The following is a 12,720-nucleotide window of genomic DNA, read 5'->3' as shown; positions in this document are numbered from 1 at the left end:
ATATTGTTCTGTTTCAATCATTTTGCTGGAATGGAAGAACTAAGAGACTAAATGCCTTGTACTACCTACAGAGACAATTATCCTGGATTGATAAGGTAATCAAAACCAACCTTTTTATTGTGGTCATTATTATTGTGTATCTGTAAGTTCCTTAGATATAGTTTTACGCATCCACACAGATATTTCAATCTGGAGAACCAGGGCGAACAGACTATTTTAATTAAACACAAAAGCAACAATATTGACCAAAAGAACAGGATACTCTCAACAGGCAGTGATAAACTGGATAATTTCAGTGTGGGAAGAAAAGTATTAACACTACAAAGAAAACAAAATTTTTTAAAATATAGCTCCAAAGAAAGGAAATGAAAATATTTCTTGCAGATCAGCTATGACTCACATCCACCTGTTTCAGTTTCTTAGCGTATACAAGGAAGCTTTAATCCCCTACACAGATATTACGTCAGGTGAAATACACAGATCAAGGAAGGGAGGAAGGTACCAGTAAGATACAGGTTAAATTTGCAGCTATACTTTTGGTAGCTGGAATTATGTCACTGGAATTCCTCAGCATGGAAGAAGGAACAGGTAGACAGGAGGAGACAGAAAAAGAAAAATGAGGAAATGTTCTGGGGTTTTTTTTTCTGTTCGTTTCTCCAACGAAGTATCTGTGGCAGTAAATATACTGATATACCTTACAGATCTTCCACTTGTAGACAACTGGTGAATAAATGTAAGGTCAAAAATATGTGTTGGGTGTGTAGAAGGTACATATTGTTACACCACAGGAAGAGAGCAGAATAAGAGCTGGCACTGGGAGCACAACTGAACTAACTGGGACCAAGTAACACCAAGAATAAAAATCCATTTTAAATTGTTTGTCTTATAGCCCAACTGAACCAAACAGATATTCTTATCTTTCCAACTTTTTATCAGTATTGTTAACTATCTACTCACAAGACCTCAACATCTATGTTAATATATAACCAGCAATCCTCCTATACTGTATCTGCAGGTAATCACAGGCAAAATCAAAGAAGTCTCCAGAACTGATAGAACGTTACAGAATGTTTTGATACCTGTTTCTTGCTCTGGCCATGCTTTTAGATTTTCTTCTTTCAAAGCGTTCTTCGTCTGAAGAGGTTGTATCACTGCTGTGAATGGCATGCTTCTTTCTCCTGTTGAAGTGGCAAAATAAACATAAAACTCAGTCCTTTTTGCAGTAGAACGGCACATTTTGATTCTTCTCTAAAAACAAAACTGAAACGGCAAGTACAGTACTGCTCAGGTTCAAGATGCATGCAAATTTTAGTCTTATTAAGTATCAAAATAATCTGGGAGGAGAACAGCCCCTTTTACTGTCACAGGGATATGTGATTTCAACACGAACATTACTAGAACAGTAGATCCCTGTATGATACGTGGTCTGGTCCACACTACCTCAGCAAGTGTGACTGAGTAGTCAATCAATACACTGTTGAAGTTAATCAGACAGCATCTGCACTTAGGAAAACTTGCGACTACTTTAACAACCTTCAACATAACAGAAATATTAATATCAAGATCTTCTTACTCAGTTTGATACTTCCTTTTAAATATTCTTTGAAAAAAAACTCCATACTTCCTAAAAGGTACAGTCTCTTTTTATTAGGTCATTAATTCTGAACAGCCCAACAGTTTCATAAAACACGTGTACGGTAGTTTAACTTCTGATCTGAATCTAAGTAAAACTACTATTCAAAGACTGCAAGAACTGTTTCTTATTTTAGCCTGACAGTATTTCAGAAATAATACAGAATGTACATTACATCTTCTGCACAAAAAGGTGTTCAGTTTGATATCAGTTCGAAAAAAGTTTGCTACTAGTAAAAATTCATGTACCAGACTAGCTGGTTTTTGCCAAAGGATAACGCGGCCAACCAGTTTTACTGTTTGATGACCAAAAATTAGACACATTTAAAAACATGTCAGAGAGTATATATCGTGCAATTAGGAAGAATTTTTATGACAGTGTCCTGGCAAAAAGGGATAAAATGAGAATGAAGCAATGAGCATGCTAAAACTGAAAGGATAAAACCTTTCACACTATCTTACTAGCAAGTACAAGTCCTGAGATTATCCAACAAAATGTCAAATGCACTTTAAGAAAAAAAGCCCCAAACTCTTCAAAATTAAACTTTTTTTTTCTATATTACACAGAAATTTACACAACCATAAGATTCTGCTATTATTTTATATATTTGTCATATTTTTTCTATGCCATCACATTGAGCAATAAAAATAATTACAGCTGAGACCAGCATTTGTTCACTTGGATTCTGTTCATGGCCAGATTTAGCTTTTTGAAGTTTTGAGTAAGTTTTTTTAAAAAAAAAAGTAGTAAGCTCTGATCTCAACTATTTTGTTAAATAAAGCCTATCAACAGTATCCAAGACAACTTGTTGTATACCAGACATCTCTGACACAACAGATAAGAGTCAAAAATTACGCTTGGTAAATATTTTATTAAATTGTTAGTATTACTTGGATGAAAATTGAATGGGAAGAAAAACAAACAAATTTAAACACTAAATATATACTCTTACAGAAAAAGCTACAGCGTGCAATGCCCAACTCTCTTTCCAGTACTTGCAGCACACCTGTTTCCATTCTTTTTATCACAAACCTTCTACTGGTATTACAAAATGCTATGAATTGATTTTTGTATGCTGATCAGAATCTGAACCTAAGATACAATTCAAGACCCACGCACATGTGTGAATGAAGCATACAGCTCACTCAAGAACGTTTTGAAAATCAAAAGCTAATGGAAAGGTACTGAAGGCAAACAACTATGTACTAGACAACTGACATTCACCTGATGTGGCTTCTTCTTGCAGGAGATCTGTGAATATCAAACAGGGCATTTTCCCTCTTTTTTTGATGAGCTGGCACTGTGTAAGAGAAGTTACAGGTTTGTAATATCATTTAAAAAAGAATAAACTAATCTAAATGCAGCGCAAAAGTGCTAGATCATTGCTCTACCAATACTGTTATCACAGTGGTTTCTCCAAAATCTCAAATTAAGAAAAAAAATGGGGGGTGGAAGGAAATCACACCTCTTATGCTCTACGTTTCACTACCACCATACTTGGCTCGATACAGTCATGGGAATTCCACCCTCAGCCTCCTGCAATCATCACAGCTGTGACTATAATGGCACAGAACGTAATTTGTCCAGGGTAGCAGCATTTTTAGTTTATTTGCAGGACATGAAATTCCATACAGAAACCTCTGCGCAGCTGCTAACACGAGATATCCTGAAACTCCTCTTTGCAAATAAATCACAGTATTTGACTATCAGAGTCTTAATTTCCAAGTCGTCTTAAGATACAGTACACTACAAATACCACTGTAATCTAAACCAGATAGGCACAATATACAGTATTGTAAAGAGAAGTATTAAAAGGTTCAAAACCAAGAGACGCTATTCTGAATCCTGTAGGGATCATGGAGGGCATGTCCTGCAAGGAGCAGCTGAGGGACTTTGGGTTTGTCTAATTTGGACTAAAGGAGGCTGAGGGGCGACCTCATGGTGCTCTACATCTTCCTGAGGAGGGGACGTGGAGAGTTTGGTGCTGAGCTCTCCTCTCTGGGATCCAGTGATAAAACACACGGGAATTGTTCAAAGCTGCCCCAGGGGAGGTTTAGACCGGACATTAGGAAGCGTTTCTTTACTGAGAGGGTGGCCAAACACTGGAACAGGCTCCTAGAGAGGTGGCTGATGTATCAAACCTGTCAGGGTTTAAGAGGCGTCTGGACAACGACCTTAACAACGTGCTTTAACTTCTGGTCAGCGCTACAGTGGTCAGGCAGTTGGACTAGACGATCATTGCAGGTCCCTTCCAACTGAAATACTCTAAATTTCTCATCTAGTCAAAAAGTGGTAACTGCTGCTATGCAATTTATCTATGAATTAGGCTTACCATTCAAGAAGAGAAGCAAGCAAAACAGTAACTATTTTTTCTATGTAGTTATCTAATTGATTAGATTGCTTCCTGAATTCGGCTTCCGTCAACTATTTCTTGACTGAAACCCCATTCACCTCCACCCCAGAGCCCGGCACGTGGCAGTACTTTCACAGTTCGGTGAGACGACACAATGCCACCACCATTGACAAACTGTCAGATGGCGTCTCAGTGGTCACATCAACAAGGTGAACAAAACCGGAGGCGAGAGGAAAGGCACCAATGCAGCAGAGGACTCTGTCAGGGATGAGGAGCAGCCATCCAACCTCTCCCTTCCCAAACCCATGGTATTCTTGGAGGTCAGTAGAGCAGAACTACATGAGTGCTGCCTGTTTCCTCACCTATTGGAGGGGCCTGGTACCTTTCCACAGTTTTTCTCTGTCTGAGATTATATGGCCGATCGTTTTCTTCTCCCTCGGCCTCTTCTACTTCTATATCTCCATCTTCTTCCTGAGACTCTGTTGGGGAGCATAAAATATTATCACAATACTTCTACTTGATGCCAGAACTATCTTTGTCCTAAAAATTAACATTTTAGTGGGCACTGAGAATTATTCCCTTCCTAACAATTAAAATTAATTGGCAAATCACTGGAAATTTGAAGATCAAGATAAATCTACAGCTCATTGTCAAACTTCCTTCTAGTTTGCCACAGAAGGTCTGGAAAAGTAACAGAAAGAAAAGTAAATGTAGTCAAATTAGTTTTAGTTGTAAAGTACTTCAAGTATCACTTCTATTCACTGCCTTTTTCCGTCAATAATTATCTTTCAAAATAAGAATACTGCCTTTCTTCTCACTCTTTTCCCATAGGAGCCTCAGAAAATCACAGATTTGACACAGCATGAAAATAAATGCAACTTTACAATTTGCAAAATTTTTACACAAAACAAATAAACACACTGTATAAAGCTACCACCTAGGTCCATCTAGTATCGGGATCAGTATTTCCATCCACGGCTCTCAGAATTAAGACTCTATTCTTATTATTTGGGACAGACCACACCTCCTACAGCAGTTCCAGTTCAAAACTGAGACACACTATGCTGGATCCTGTATGGATCCCTGAGGTTTGTGTCTGACTTCTTAAGGTAGCCAAGCATGTCATTGATTATACCCAAGTTAGCCATAATCCCTACTTTCTTGATACTTTTTGAACCCACTGCCCAGTTTCATCCATATTTTTAAAGGAAGGTAGAATTTCAAATACAGCTGCGTGTCTACAAGCCTTCTAAAATACAGTGGATGGACAGAAAACAGATGCTTTAATTAATACCTTCCCGTAAGGAAGGATGCAGAACTGACTATTACACATTCTTTCTGGTAACTGCCATCCAGCATATGACAAATATCGACTTAGAACGTGTATAGTTGTAGACTACACACATCATGTCCTGGCTTCCACCAGAGGATTGTTACAGGGAATATAAGCAGAGGTCCAACTACTCAGTGTTACAGAGAACAGGAGTAAGGGAATATGGTATATAGACATTTAGAAACCAGGCTGTGTTCTCCTACTTCCAGATAAATTTGCTTTTGTTTAAAGAAAACTATGCAGAGATCAGTAAAACTTCTTCTAAAAAAGGAGGAATCCTTTAGTGATCCTTCAGATCCAAAATTAAATTACTTTCTGTAGTGCAATATACTGCTATCTTATGTTGAGGAGAGCTTTGTTTTATAAATATTTCAGACAAACCCTTACAATTCTTTACAACACACACCTTCTTCTTCCCCTTCAGTGGACACTTCGTGGTGGTTCTGAATCCCATAGCTATTTCTCCTCAGTGTTTTCCTCCTCCTTTTCACTCGAGAATACATATCCATGTTTTCCTGGAAGAAAATCCACACACACTCCCATCAGTACTGTCCCATGTCACTCAGTGTTAGTCCACAGCTCAGTAAGTAATATTCCACACAATCTTCAGCCTCCAAGCCTTCTTCCAACAGAGGCCTCCACACGGAGACTACAAAAACAGTGTCACTTAATAGATGGTAAAATAAGTCTCTCAGATAGTACTTATTCCATCTAATACATCGTTAACATCAGCATCAAGCTGGTTTAGGGAACAAAGCAGATGACAGGCCCTGTTTTCAGACTGTCAGGGCATGCTTTAAACCAAAGGAGAACCAAACCAGTACATCACGAGCAGACAGCAGTCAAAATTCATCAACAGATAAAATATGATTTAGTATATACCTGTGAATTTTGTTTTGAATTTGAGATTTTAACGTCATCCATTGACAAGGATCTGCAACCTTTTGACAAAGCTACAGATAAATGTATGGAGATTGCAAAACCAGTCATGCTCCACCTTGATATTACTTGTAGCCAAGATCTGAAACATTGTGCACTTACAAATTCTGTATCTGTCCACATTCGTAGCCGTTCTACTTCCCCAGACCGCCTGTTTCTCCTGATGTTAATATTATCCATTTCCTGTAGGACAGCTTCGGCAGTACTAAAATACATGCAACAGTTAACATAAAAATATTTCACTCTTAAAATAGCAGACATGCAGAACTTTTTACACAGCATCCAACAACTTAACACAACTAATTGTACAGTCTGTTACGGTTACCCCAAGGTCTACAAGTCAACGAATATACAAATGAATTAAAATCTCGATTTTTTACAACAGCTACTTGAATCTATCAATTAACTACAAAACCAACCATAACAAAGAAAACTGAAATATGAACGTAGAATATAAACTAAGGAGCATGCAAAAGAAGAAATGCTGATGCTATTCAAATTTGGGGTTGAAATTATGCAGTAGCATTTAAAAAAAAAATTTGCTCAGTGCAAATTGTAGCGTATAAATTCATAACTGCTTCGATGTCAGATTAGGTGTCAGATAAGATTAAGTTTGCAGAATAAGAAAGTAAAGCTTTTTACCTACGTCATTATAATACTGGGAAAGCAATTAATGCCTCCACCCCATACGCTTTTACAGCTTCTTACCCCGGCCTCAGAAAGACACTAATACATAAAGGATTTTTTTTAGTGTTACATCAGTAACACCTAGAATTTCATCATTCATTATTTGACCTCACTATCTTTTCTCATCTACTATTTAATTAGTCTACATTTTCAGTCTCTGAAGTATTTGTAAACAGATGTCAAAACAATGGTGTTGTATAAATAACAACCTTGGCCGAGCTGCTTCATTGCTAAGGAAGAAAACAACAGAGTATTTGCCAGGCCAAGTCAATTATTTGGCCACCTGTCCTGAGCACCAAGTTACTGCTCTCTAGGGCAACTATGGTAGATTTCCACTGGAATTCTACTATAACTGTATAATAATTGTAAAAAGGCCGAAATTTTCACTTCCTTTATTTAAAGCTGTTTAGAAGTAAATCTAAAGGGTGAAATCCTGCCCATAAGTCAATGGAAGTTCTGGTGACAGTAGTCAGTAGAGTCAAGATTTCATTATGAGCACCCCCCTCAATTTTAAACAATTCTAAAATATCTGTGATGTGTCATATGACCACTTCAAGTAAAATCATGCTATAGTTTGTTATCAAATAAAACAGGGTTGGAGGGGACCTGGAAAAGTCCATCTGCTCTGCCAGGCCGGAACAAACTACACAATACCGAAATCATTCCTGACAGACATTTGTCTAATCTGTTCTTAAAACCCTCCAGTGATTATGGGACACACTGTTATCAGTGTAAGTTCACATATAGACTTCAGTACCATGATCTTATCAAATTACAATCTTCATGGTAGACTTTTTCCTACTGTTGATGAGGAGAGGGAGATTCGACTGCAACTAGAAAAATAAATGTAACTCAATATAAATTTGTAAACTGATACCAAGTAGTTACTGAGTAAATTGGAAAAGAAAATTAAATTAAAGATTGAACGGAATACATTTAACAATAAATATCATACTTGGCAGTTAAATGTTTATGTTTAAATAATTTTCCAAGCACTAGAGCAAGCAGTGTCTCACAGATGTGACTGTTAACACCCATTTTAAAGGTGGGAAAACTGAGACATATTAAGTGACCTATCCAGGGTCACATAGAAATAATATTTCAATAAAAGTATTTCTGGCTCCCATTCCTGTGCTCAGACCAGACCGTGCCTCCCTCTCTGACCCACTTTGTCTGCACAGCAAATGTCAAAAAGTGACATCCACCCTATGTGAATTACTAACAAATGGTAAAAAAAAAAAAGCTACAAACTTTTGATATTTTATGATCAAAATCATACAAGCAAAATCTGGAAAGCTTCCAAGCATTGTTGCTAATCCTCAATTTACATCACATTTAGAGTATCGCTACATAAACAGGTTACTAAGAGACAAACTAGGGTGTGGATTTACAGCACGTCGGCCACTCTGCCATAAGCACCAACACACGCAGCTTCACCCAGGTGTAAACACAAAGCAGCTTGCACCTCGATGAAAGTCTGGTGAGCTGCTTTGCATTTAGTGCGTGGCTCAGAAAGGCAGTTCCAGCCCAGGACCAACCTGTCGCTCACACCACAACCCAGCTTGTCCCAGCACACACATTCCCACAGCCAAACACACAGACAGCATTGGAAAACAGGGTTCTCTACATCTTTTAAAAATCTTTCAAATGCTTTGTGAATCCAACTGAGGCATCCCCACATACCTGTTTACTAGCTGATCAAACAATAAACTCTGATTCAAAGTTTCAAATCTGTTTTTCCTGGACCGACAACTTTTTCTGACTTCTATATCTCCGTTTATGCAAGCATGGTCCCCATCTCCCTTTTTTTCCCCTCGAAGGGGATGGCTTTTGAGGGCTAAGAGAAATTTGTATTACTACTTCAAAATGCAGGAAACAACATTTTCACAAACAAGAATTTATAAGAGAACACTTAGCAAGGAAAATAAAGCAAAAGTTATTACAGAGCACAGTATGAGCACTCTTACATTCACTAAAGAAAAATATTTTTTCAATTCCTATCAAAGTTGTTTTACAGGCTATTTCTTCAGACTTGAGCTTGTTTCCTTACACGAAAATCTTATCCTATGAAGAAAACTTGGCAGTCAAATATGCATTCTATATTTTTAAGTTAACTTCGACACTAAAATGCACACTTGGCCCAAGTTTCAACTCTTACTCTTTCAAATAAAGTATCAAAAGGTCAGATACAACACATTGATTTCACAAGCAAATCTGCATCAGCTACTCTGTGCAGTGCCAAACAAAAAGGAATCTCTCTTCCAACTGTTCCTTAGGCACGACAATAAATAATAAAAATTCCAAAAACACTTAATGGATTAATGTTTACATAGGGTCAGCACAGAACTAAACAAGACAGAATTGATGAAAAAGGGACATGAAAGATAAAAAAAGTGATTTTAGCTGAGATATGCAATGAGATGGCAAGTTGGAAAGGTTTAAGCATATAGGAAAAGTGTTCAAGGTAGCAGGAGCTGCAGACAAGGCAGGTCTCTAGAAAGCAATAGTAGATTTAACTAATGTGAAGAACCACAGAAGGCCAAATCTCAAATGAGCAAAGAGAGTAAGTAAATTAAAGAGACCAGCTGGGAGTTCATAACAAGAAATTTGGGAAATAAGGAAAAACACCAAGATCATGGCCAAGAGGTCTGAATTGGGAATGGAATTTCATCTCAGAATGTTCCCCATGTCCACAGAGAGCATCCAAGATGTTGACAGAAGAAAACTGAGCCAAAGCAGTAACTTTTCTGGTCAAAACGGTCAGAGTAATCAGTAAAGTTATTAAAAATACATGCAACCAAAAATCACTGACAAAAAATTGTTAAATGTAAAAGTAGATACAGAAAGGTCCGCTGTAAGACACTTACATAAGCTACGTCCATTTGGTAGTGTAGCACCAGGCTGAGAAGTTAACCTAGGAGACAATGATACCAGACACACGAATCACGTTAATGCTCCCCAGCCAAGCAGGAATTACACAGTGAAAAGAGAACTTTAAACATAGAATGTTACACGATACGCTATGACTTCAAAACCTCGGTGACATGTAGGCCTCTCAAGAGTCTGCCTCATGCCCAACACCAGAATGAGGACAAAACTGTCCAATTGTCAATTATATTAATCCCCTCAATTATCTAAACATCTCTTTTATTAATCCCCTCAATGTTCCCTCATGCCATGTCCTACTATTAATTCTCTCCTTATGTTTCAGAACAGGATTTTGATATAGCTCTTCAAGGCAATTATAATTCAAACACTTTGGATAAACTAGTAGAAGCACAAAAAGCTGTTTTGTACTCACAGAAAAATAATACATTTAATAAAATTACCAACTCAAGTGAATGGGATTAATTTATGCCAGGTGTACTTAGAAACAGTAAAAAATATTTTCATGCTCTCTATCGATCGGGTATTTTTAATTTCTTTTTAAATTAACTTCCAGGAAAATTAACTCCTATTACTTCATAGTCTAACACAAAAACAGAATCCAGAGTTTTCTGCCATTTTACTGCATAAGCAATTGTTTCTTCATTCACTTTTTATCTTTACAAAATTCAAAATATTATTCTTTATTAGACATTATTTTACTAGAAGATAACTTAGAATAGAATACAAATAAACCAAAACTCTACAACCACTAATAGAATGTTAAAAGTAATTGGCCAACATTGCTCTGCAAAAAGGCAAAATAAATCAGGCAGAAGGAAAAAAAAGTATTTTTTTAATCTCTCTTCTGCCATGAGAAACATGAAGTACTTTACAGACAAGTGAACTCTATATACCACACATGAGTTCTGGATAGGGACAAACTCCTTGTTCTCAAGCTAGAAAACTAAAATTAGTTTGATGGGAAAGAGGAAAACGAAGGGAAATCTTAAAAATTCCAAATGCAATCTGAGCTTGAACATGATCAAGAGTTCAACAAAGAGCTCAACTGAGAGGCACAGGAGATGTGACTTTGCTATTATTTTCCGAAGAAATGTATAACAAATCCTTACAAAACAAAGGCAACCTAAGAATTTTTGCAAGGTTTGGGTAGCAACACAGAAAACCACGTTTACAAAAATCATGTCCACATCCAACTTTCCAATAACATTTTTCTGGTCAGATATTTTAAGTATTTTAGAAACCACAATTGAAGAAGTGAAATTTGATTATAGTAAAGGTTCAGCAAAAAAACTTTTGGGAAAAGTCTTAGCAACTCAAGATCACTTTTAGGCCCAGAGCTTTGGACTTTGGCAGAAAACAACAAAAGAACCTCAGATGCAAAGACATGTCGCAGTGGGTTCTACATGAGTAACAAGAGTTTCAGTATTCTGGCCAAATTTCGTTTGACACAGTGATCTAAACTCTACCAGCCACCTTAAATGTCTTTTTTTTTTTTTTTTTTAATCTCTTCGCATTTCTAACAGGTACAGCGCAGGACCACACTTGAAAAGAAATAGAAGGTACATGAGTTTCAATGCATTCCCAGATGACCATGGCACATAAAATGCTATATTTAATTCATTCTGTTTTAAAAGAGAAAAAACAAACAATAAAAGAGATCTATTTTAAGATTTACATAGTTTTTAAATATACTTGATCCTAGCAGATAGCAGTTCCATAGTGAATTACAGTCACTCTTAAATACAAAGCGTTGCAAGAACTACTTTGATTTGTACATAAATATGAAATATGTATCTACAAAAGAATCAGTACTAACTCCAAGTTCATGTCCCAGGAACATACTGTCTACACTGTCCCATAATTACTTGTAATCACATGAAGAATCTTATGAACATGAGAACGCTTTGTTAAAAGTTATTAATCAGTTATAAAATGAAACAAATTACTCCTCTTTCAAGCCATAAAAATGTGGCAGGATTGAGGCTCTATTTAATAAAATACAGTAATTTACTTGAGTCCTCATAACCAATCAGGGCAGAGAGGCTGAAAACAACAATGGAAAGAAAGAAACTTCACCACTATCCCTTTCCCTGAAGATTGTAATACTGATTTCCTAATTAAAATGTCAGGTTTTATTATAGCTTGAGTACATAAAAATACTAGTTAAGTCACTAAATTTGGATGTATCAGGAACCTAGAATTCAGACTGCATCCCGAATAAAATTACTTTCCATTTTTGCACAAATTTGCATAGAAAGGAAAAACAGAGATGAGAAAATTGATGTAACCCATGTTCCCTGAGTCTTAAACTAGAAGAAAACGGTATGAAAATAACAAGCTATGAAAATACACTCTTGAGCGTGAGCTGCACCTCACCGCAGAAACAGCGTAAGTGGCTTAACAAGACAGGAAAAATTGGTGAGACTTCAGTTTCCTCTTGATGTGAAGTTACCTGGACTGTCCAGTTGAGATGCTCCATTCCTCTCGCTGCCCAGTACTGCGTGATTTGGATTTGTCTTTGCACACAGGATCAGCATGTTTTGAGGTACGTTTGGCGGGAGGAGATATGTGGCTGTCACTCAAACTAGCATCACTACCTTCATCTTTCTGAAAAGACAGAAAGCATCAGACCATGCTTAATGGGTTCATCTGTATATGTCCTTACAGAAAAAGGGGAAACTTCAGATTAGTGAAAGCGATGCCTCTATCAAACTCTTAGTAAATAGCTTGTGTGAAATATTAAAAATTATTATGCTGAAAACACTAATGGAAAGTACGAAAGTAGTTAATTTTTAATATTAAACTTCTGTATAATATTCTACATTTATTTCTGAACAAGCATCCTGGTTCTCTAATCCACTGTATTTTTAATATGTCTTGCTACTC

General features: G+C 36.9%; 1 protein-coding gene across 2 annotated transcripts in view; it reads right to left on the bottom strand.

Moving 5' to 3' along the window:
* Positions 1 to 12,720, bottom strand: part of ATAD2B (ATPase family AAA domain containing 2B) — an 85,449-nt gene that overhangs the window by 54,319 nt on the left and 18,410 nt on the right. For both annotated transcript variants that reach the window (XM_065631446.1, XM_065631447.1), the window contains exons 2-9: positions 12,287 to 12,441; positions 9,813 to 9,859; positions 8,629 to 8,782; positions 6,361 to 6,463; positions 5,726 to 5,834; positions 4,349 to 4,465; positions 2,858 to 2,933; positions 1,080 to 1,178 (exon numbers count right to left, since the gene is read on the bottom strand). In XM_065631446.1, the coding sequence (XP_065487518.1) occupies positions 1,080 to 1,178; positions 2,858 to 2,933; positions 4,349 to 4,465; positions 5,726 to 5,834; positions 6,361 to 6,463; positions 8,629 to 8,782; positions 9,813 to 9,859; positions 12,287 to 12,441 (860 nt within the window). The remainder of the gene's footprint in view (positions 1 to 1,079; positions 1,179 to 2,857; positions 2,934 to 4,348; positions 4,466 to 5,725; positions 5,835 to 6,360; positions 6,464 to 8,628; positions 8,783 to 9,812; positions 9,860 to 12,286; positions 12,442 to 12,720) is intronic.

Source organism: Caloenas nicobarica, chromosome 3 (genome assembly GCF_036013445.1).
Source record: "Caloenas nicobarica isolate bCalNic1 chromosome 3, bCalNic1.hap1, whole genome shotgun sequence".
Taxonomy (NCBI): Eukaryota; Metazoa; Chordata; class Aves; order Columbiformes; family Columbidae; genus Caloenas; species Caloenas nicobarica.
The sequence above is the reverse complement of the archived record's forward strand: the minus strand, read 5'-3'. Positions and strand labels throughout refer to the sequence as shown.